Source organism: Morone saxatilis, unplaced genomic scaffold, assembly GCF_004916995.1.
Source record: "Morone saxatilis isolate NCDOM2014 unplaced genomic scaffold, NCSU_SB_2.0 Contig23, whole genome shotgun sequence".
NCBI classification, from domain to species: Eukaryota; Metazoa; Chordata; class Actinopteri; family Moronidae; genus Morone; species Morone saxatilis.
The window spans coordinates 15,154,658-15,163,950 of NW_023339796.1; the positions used below are offsets into that span (position 1 = coordinate 15,154,658).

The window sequence follows — 9,293 nt, forward strand, 5'->3', positions numbered from 1 at the left end:
CACACATGCACACACACACACGCAAATAGAGAATAAAGCAGAGATGGCCAGCAAAGAAGCAAGACAGAAAGAGAGGACAGAGACAGAAAAATAGAAATAGGCAGACAGGAGGGCAAACAGAGAAATAGATGGAAGGAGGGAGAAATGGAGAAAGACAGAGAAAAAAGAAGACAGAGATGGACAGAATGAGGAAGAGGGAGAGCTTCATCTCGTAGTTCCCCTTGGCTGCTCTCAGTAATTGGCTGGTATCCAGAGGACAGAGAGTAGATCAGAAAGAAGCCAGAGTGTACTCATGTGCTTCATGTACTGGACATCAAAAAACATTTCATATCCGGTCAGACCATGTGTGTGTGTGTGTGTTTGCGTTAGAAAAGAAATAAAATGCTGTAAACACAGTAAGGGTCTGTCCTAAGGTGTCAATCATGGATTCCCACGTCTTAGGTCTGGACACAGCTCATATCTCCTGTCTGCTCTGCAACCAAGTGAGCAGGAGCCTTCTGTTTCTCCACCAAAAGTCAGACAAAAGCAATGTTTGCTTTAGGAAGACAATCGTTTTCAAGACATTGCCTCATTTGGGATAAAAAAGCTGTTGAAACGGTAAACTATTGCCTACTCGTACTACTCAAAAGACTAACTACTACGCCTTTCCACCAGTTGATCATTTCCAGACACACGCACACAGAATTGGAATCAAGAAAGCACAGTTTTCATGCGTTCAATATGACATGTGGGACAGTTTCCTCTCAGCCAAATCAAAAAAATACTACCCATATAATTCCACACATACCAGAGGATCTGACATAGGCCTTCATTTGAAAATGAATGTATTCACTGATAATAAGTGTGGCAGGCTATTTTAACACGTTCTATGGTCGGATTGGATTTTTCTCTGTGACAAACATCAAAAGACCTTCCTTTTTTCAGACAGCAGTACAGTACGTCCTATAGCATTCATACTTGATATAAAAGCTTTTCAGAGCCTTTTCCTTCCTGCCAGTAATTTAATTCTGGCGTGGAAATATTAAACCTTTACATTTCTGGCCTAAAACATGCTTAAACATAACAAAATTTTGTCTAAAATGGGATCACCCATAAAGTTAGTTCAGGTGGGTTTACCTTCCATTGCGATCCAGTGTGCTGGGAGGCAAATATTCAAAGTACCAGTGAGCAAGAGCCCAACATGTCCCCAGTAGCTTTTCATAGCCATAGACAGCCACACAACCATGATATCTCTGTAATGCAAACTATGTATACAGCTGATTCATTTTAACATTCAGACGTTTCACTAAATAAGCATTGCATTATACTTGACATGTATTTTATAGTTCAAAATAAGCAGTTAAAAGCTGACTTCTAGGTTTGGCCTAATATATTTTAAGATACTTATCTTTTGAGCTCTCATTCTCTGACTGCTGAGATAATTATGATGTCTCTTACTTAACAAAAAAAAAGCCCTAAAAACTAGTCTGGAGGAGTAGTGTAAATGATGTAACAGAGATGGTTTGATGATCTTTATGTATATTTTCATCATGGCCAATGGGACATTTCCCCAAAATGTTGTGTATTAAGGAACAATTCATATGTTTGTGTATTTTTTCAGTGCTTATGTGGATTGTTGAATGGTTGCATTTTGCAGTGAGAGGTTAGATGCTTACAGCATCCCTGTAAGTTACTGTATATATGACTCACTGTTTTTACAGCATTTCTGAAATGGTGATGATGCAACTTCAGGCAATGGTATTTTGCAATGCAGTGCTTCTACAGAGCAAACAGTACGAGGTAATTAAAGTTTAATAAGTGTATATGACGATGTGATGATAAACTTCAGGTAAGAAAGAAAGAAAGAAAGAAAGAAAGAAAGAAAGAAAGAAAGATGGAAAGAAAACCTGCTGTAATGTACAAACAGACCTGCTCAGGAATTTTATGTGTGTGTCTGTGTGTGTTTCACAGGATTAGTGGTAATGGTGAATATTATGGTGTTAAAGGCTGTTATGAACTCCGATTAGGGATTAGAGGTTCTCAGCAGGGACCTGGACTCTGACATCTCTATTGCAGACACACACACACACACACACACACACACACACACAAACACACTAATGCACTTTGCTCTGCTCTCTACCCTATAAGCAGAACGACACACATCCACATGTTTACTTCCCTTCCACTTATCAACAAGGGAAATTGGTGACTACACAAACACTCTCAAATAATGAAGTCACATGTGTAATGTTCTCCGCAAACACACACACAAACACACACATACAGATGCGACCCCAGTGGCCGTGAAGGACGTCAGATTCAATCTTGTCAGATTTCTCCACTGACGCTTGATGTATCAATTTTTAAGTAGCTGGCCTCAACTAACGCCTGGGTAGCCTACAAACACACACAGAAACACACACACACAGACAGACAGACAGGCTGCTCTGTGCTCCAGGAGCTGTGGCACTCGAGGGGTACTAGAAGGGTTCCATCTTGAAAGCCTGTTGCCATGGTGACCATTATGGAGCACATCTCCCGTGGGCCAGCAAGCTTTACACAACTTCCCTCTCAAAAGAACACACACACAACTCTTTACCCCCCACCCGTCCACAAACACACAGAGTTTTCTCCTCTTTCTGCCCTTTATGGTAAAGCCGGCAGGGAGCCAATGTTTGACTTTAGGCAAGTGCAACAGAGAGCAAGAGAACAGAGCAATTAACTGTTAAAATAGCAAGAACGTTTGAAAGGGAAGTAGAGGAGAGGAGCCAGGCACAGGAAGTGTTCAGAAAAGTGCAGCTGATGTCATTTTCCATACGTACAGAGCCGCCTGGTTGAATGTAATTAGAATGTAATGACTTTGACTATCAGATGTCGGGTTTTTGTTTCTCTGTGTGTGAGTCTGTTCGGGCCCTTTCCAACATTAACTGAGTACATTTACCGAACTCTTCCGGTTCAGTCAGCAGCTTCTGTCATTCACACAAGCAGCTCACAAACCTTATTTTTCCAATCCACACATAAATGTCATTCATCACAGCATACGTCACAACATTAACTAAAGCATAGCATACTTTTCTTCAGGACACCAGTGTCTATCTTTAATGCTACAGTCACAGCTCCGTACTAACAGTATAATTATACTTAACTGTAAAGTTTGCATTTGTAAAAGCACCTTATGTGTGTGTGCGCATGTAAGACACTTTGTACTCCTTCCAGTACAGTTAATTTTGGCTTTTTTCTCTGTCTAGGCTTGTTCAGCAGAAAGTGATTTTTTTTTTCTCATTTAACGTTTAAGTTCCATCGTCTAAAATGTGGAGATTTGTTGCTTTTCTTTGTTTTTCTATTTCTAAATAAGACTAACTGCACAGTGCAAAAGCAGACATTTGCTTTTCTTTTTTTCTTTTCTTTTGAAGCTACAACTTTAAAACACAACACCCTGTAAAGTTAGCATTATATCAAACGTTTATCTGCTGACAAATCCAAAATTCTTTTCAAAAAAATCTAGCAGACATGGAGCAAATTAGCATTCATTTGGTGATTTGGTGATTTGGTGATTCTGGTTACCTCATGAGTAAAATAGTAAATAGTGAAATAGTCCACAATTGACTATGCTTTTACTTTTGGTTTACTCTCCACTAACTCATGGGGCAAATATTTGGCACTTGAGCTGCTAAATGCTCCACTGTGTCTGTCTGCTGTTTGATGCAGGGCAGGTAGCTTACAGTCACTGCTATAAGAACTTTTTCAGATGAAAACAAGCAGCCTGCTGGAAATATGGCTGATGTGTGGTGAAGCTGTGAAGGTGTGAATCAGGTAAAAATCCTCTGTGCCTTCATCACAGAGTGACACCAATTACATTACATAGTCAAGTGACCCATTGTTAATATTGATATATTGATTAGTGTTGCTTTTTAAAGACCCTGTGCTTTGGGAAACCTTGTAAAAGGCTTATTTAACTGTTTTCAGACATTTTATAATCAATTCAAGTAGTTGCAGCCCTAAAAAGAATAGAATAGAATAGACTCAATCAGCTCATACAGCGTTCTCCCAAAGGAGACAGTTAGGCTGTTCCCTTCTCAATCAGTGCATGGTGACTGAGGGTGTGTCTTGAGTAGCAGTACTATATCATATCTAAGAGCTATCGATTGGCATAAATACACTAAGTCTCTCTGGTGACTGGATGAATATTTAATAAGACACTGGATCTGAGGCCACTCTTTGTCTTTAGAGGAAACACACACACACACACACCCCTATATACTGCACAGCACTGTCAACTGTCAAAAATGCAAATTTGGAGTTAGCTCATAGTTCTACTATGCAGTTTTTGTGACTAAACTTTTGTGCTCTTTGTGTCTGCTTTTTGTATGAGTGTACAGTATGTTTATGTGAGCACTGTCTTGTGGCCTCAGCCTTCTTGTCCCTTTTTTTATATCTATGGTAAATCATTAATCATAAGGGAACCAAGTCAAGTAACACATTTCCCATGGGGCAGACACAGGGAGTAACTTGAGAAAAAAAAGAGGCAAGAAAAGTGGGAGAGAGGGGAGAGGGGGACTCTGAGAGAGAAAGAAAAACTGGAGTGAGAAGGAGGTGGAAAAGCAGAGCAGAAAACAGCCGATCGGGAGAAGGAAGCTCCACTCGAAGCAGCCAAGCCGCCATTCTTGCAGAAAGTTTTTGATTAGGTGGTTGTTCGGACGCCAGGCCTGGCATGGGGTGCCCTGTCTGTCCTCTAGCGCCGGGGCCCTTTGTGCCTGTGTGGCTGGCCTGCGCCCGGAGCCAGGACTCTCCGGATGAAACGTCCCCGGAGAAAAGCGGCTTTTCCACCCTGCTCCTACATCCCAGCCAACAGGAACACACACACCCATACACAGTCACTTACACAACACATAGGCACCCTTTACCTTGGAAGCTGACAGCAAGGAGGAAAAAAAGCAGAAACCCTTTGAGAATTATCACTCCCTTTCCTTTCTTTCTTTCTTTCCCTTGTTCTCTCTCTTTCACACCTACACACACACATCCCTTTTCCAGTGTTCTCTCAGGTCTTTTGGGGATTGTGCTAGTGGACTTTGCTCCCCTATGATGAATGATTTGCCTAAAAATACTGTCTGTATGCGAGTGAGCACAGCGTCCAGGTGGAAGAACTTACCTCCACAGTGAGAAATCACACTACTTTTAGGCCACTTTCCCATTCCTCTATTTGCAGGTTAACCACGGTGTTGAACATATGAACAACGTGTGTACCTGTGGACGTGTGTGTGTGTGTGTGATAATTTACAGTCTTTCTGGGACGAGTGACGTGTAGCTTGATTAAATCCGTGACCTTCACCACCGGCACAAGCAATCAGCAAGCGAACACACGCTCGCTCACACACACTCGCCTGCTCACACACACGCCGCATACTTAACACCTTCTTGCACACAAACGCTCGGCACACGAAAATGCAATCAGCACCTGGCGGATTCTGTCGCATCATTGATCCAACCTATTCACACACACACACACACACACACACACACACACATATGCATACACACAGGGCATCTATCGAATTGCATTTGAGACACCCTCATTTTCCTTACATGGGGTTTTGTACACTGTAATACTATTTACCACTGTGGCAGAAAAGGCTAGCGAGGATAGGAATACCAGGCCTATGAATGTATAAATAAATACATGCGTAATCTATATTCAGATTACCAAAGGGAAAGTCAGGAATTCCATTTTACTGCCTAGGATGCAAAAGGGAAATCATTCAAGTCCCCAATCTATTTCAGCAGGCTGCTCCTGTTGAGCTATAGCACAGTTTTCCCTCCCCAGTTTTATGACTCCACATAATGACCAATATGCAGCCACTGTAACAGCCGTAGCAATAGTCATATTATGTTATTGTGATTATTGCTGTGACTGCAACTGTGTATTTTTGTTCTCCCGGTTGCCTGAAGATCTAAAGCTTATATAACAGGAATGACGGTTGATCTGCTGTTGCACTGTGTTATTGTACTGTACGGCCCTGTGGTTATAGAGGCCTTCAGCCTGATGTAAATGGAACTCACGTAGACCTAATGTCACAATATATCAAATCAAACTTTGTTTTCATGTTCTTTGCCATGGGTGCTGCACGGCACATTGTATGACCTATCAGTATCTATCTGTTGTATCTCTGTTGCAACATAACTCCCCATGTCGTTTTGTGTTTTTTGAACATTTTGTACCTTTTTGAGTGTGTCTTCTTCCTTAGACTCTCCTTTATTTCCACACAGACTTACAGGATACATCAGCTTTATTATTGTACAACCTTGGATTTATGTTTCTTGTAGTTTTGGCCATCATTTCTATTAGTTATGATATCACTGTACTCACCAAATTGAGATCTGGGGACCTGATATGGCAAGAAACACCAGCGTCGAGACAATAAGACAGGTTGTAAATAAGCCAACAATTTAGCTCAATTATTCAAACCACTTTATTTAGAGGTAAAGTGAATGCACCTGACAGGTCTGTAAAAATCTCTCATCGCACAGGAAAAAGTGTGTGGTAGCTACACTGGATCAAAGTTGAAAACGGGCAGTTTGGGAAATAATTTCATCCTTCTCCGTTTTTCCAATTAAGTTTGGCTACTCTGGAGGTTTGTTTAAAACCTGTCTGATCATCTAACTGCATTGTTTGCCTAATGACTACCTTTTAGCAATGTTCCTGTGTTCCCAGAGCTCAAGGAGTTACTTTACTAAGGGAAATGTTATGGTAACTAACAGAGTCTATCTACAAAAATATGACCCAACTTGTAATGAACTGGAATTATCCTATAAAATCAGTTTAACAGGGATTTCTGGCACAATGTCACCTACTTTCAGTGTCCACAAAGGGAAATAGTCTTAAAGAAAAAAACTCCAGCACTTTACAACAATGTATTGATTGTTATTATGAATTCTGTCCTGGCTTGCCTTCATTATACACACATAAATAAATACATCATAAACACAACAAATAACATTGCAATAAACTCTTTTTTAAATTATACAGCATTCCAGACCATTTCAATGGGATCTTGATTAAATGTTCTAACTTTATAAGTATTGCTGGAGTTTTGACCCCTTAAAAACATTTTACCACACTTGTCTTTATGCTTAATAATCCTTTAGTGGAAATTATATCATGTGTGGTTGAACCGGCACAGCTTCTAACTTTGTGTTTTTCTGCTTCCTCACTCCAGCGTGCAGACCTGGTACCTACAAAGCTTCGGCCACAGATGCCTACTGCACCAAATGTCCTCCTCACAGCTCGTCCTCGCAGGAGCAAGCCATCGAGTGTGCTTGTGAGAAAGGTTTCTACCGCGCTGAAACCGACCCACGATCCATGGCTTGCACACGTGAGTGATACAAACACTGACAAATATGCAAAGACCTGTGCATCTTATGAGCTACAAATACAGTCAAACAGTTGGAAGCTAATTTCATACCACATACTATACTATTTTGGCCTTTTATGTAATTTCATAAAATGGTGTTAAGTAACAATGATTGGATTACATTTAATTTACATTTGTTTGCAATGTATTCCTGTAAAAATTTCATTGCACGGCTGCTTCATATTTATTTGTTGTTCTAGCTATAAACCCTGTATGCATTTTCCTCTTCCTCAGCTGCTATTGCTTTACACAACACTGGAGATACATACATAAAACACACAGGCATAAATGTCTGTCAGCTGTGTGGTTATGGCCTACCGATATCTCTGATGGGAACACTGATATGGCTGATACTCTGGTAGAAATTTGATGATGTTTCTTATTCTTTGTCGGCCTCTCACGCGCGTGCACACAATCACACGCAGAGCCAGGGGGATCGGACCACATCCTCATGAACAGAGCGGAGGAGAATAGAAAGGATGAGGAGGGAAGATTGAGCGAAAGAGGGCGACAGAAAGATATGGATTGAGATAGACAAAGGGATGTGGGGGTTGGAAAGGCCAGTAACATGGGGGGTGGGAGAGAGTGACTGAACTAAAGGAATATGGAGGAAAAACACACATGCACACCTACACACGAGCATGCACACATACCCAAACCCATTATCAGGTTATGGTAGATTACACTCATTAATCGTTCTAGCAGGTGAGATGTGTAACGGTTGGTGTTATCAGCTAAAAATGAGTAACGGTTCATTCAAATATGTATGGGCGCACACGCATGCTGGTGAAGAGCACTGTGGAGGATGAAGAGGGCGAAAATGAGAAAATAAGGAGAAAAGGTGAAGGAATTAGCAATGGAGAGACACAGAGAAGGATACTTAAGACACAGGCAGAGAATAGAACAGCGGGGGAAATCGTGGACTATCAGAGGCATATAATCTAAATGTCATAAAAGACCGATCAGTAGAAACGATGATGGACAGTTAAGTGTGGCCTTGGGAAGTGGGGGGATGGACAAAAGAAAAAGATTAGCAGGATCAGTCAGTGCACCCTTTCAGGAGATTTAGGACAGACAGCCTCAATTATCCCCAGCATGGCCTCTATCCCCCACACCCAGCTTTCCCCCATCCCTCCTGCACTTCAGAGAGGTTCTACACGGGGAAGTCTAATCAGGAAAGTCCCAGGCTCTGCTGGCGGCCCCCTGGGGCTCACTGCTTAGCTAGGACCTGATGAGATGTCAGGCTGAATGGGCATCTATTGCCATATTTCCATATGGTTTAGATACCTGTACAATGCTGTGCTGTGAGCAACCATAATCAGTGGTTACCATAAGGTGGTTCCCCATACAACAGGAATGGAATGGTAAATGCTTACCATGTTGGGGGAGGTTTGTGGTTTGTTCAAACAGTTGTTCCTGACCATTTTTAAAATTGAATGAAAAAGCAATGAATGCCAATGAAAACGTACAGAAAATGGTCCAAAATGTGGATGTACTGATTTACTGAACAAGAAGTGAGAAGTTAACTTATGTGAGCACCTACAGTACCTGCTTCACAATAGAGCCATGTTCAGACAAACAACATGCAGCCCCCTCATTTATTTGAATGGGACCGCTACGTTAACACAAAAAGGTTTCCAATGCAGAGGGATCCAGCAAAAACAGAACACAATGTTTATCCAGCTAAAATGCTAAACCTAGCAACGCAATGCAACGTGATCCTGCAGGATGCTGCAGTGGCCAACTGAATACATGAATGGGCACATTTCTGGTAGTTCCCTTTGTAATGTGAAAGCGATATTTCTGCTTTTTACCTCACAATGGTCACAATGAAAGATAAACCACTGCGATAACTTTCATGAGTCCTGCTGTTTTTGGTGTCTAATAAGCCTTCAAACTCAT

General features: G+C 41.4%; 1 protein-coding gene across 1 annotated transcript in view; it reads left to right on the top strand.

The window, feature by feature from the left end:
- epha4b (eph receptor A4b) overlaps nt 1-9,293 on the top strand; it is a gene marked incomplete in the record, with an annotated part of 89,963 nt that overhangs the window by 37,234 nt on the left and 43,436 nt on the right. The window contains 1 exon segment of the mRNA XM_035671125.1: nt 7,197-7,352. Coding sequence (XP_035527018.1) covers nt 7,197-7,352 — 156 coding nt within the window.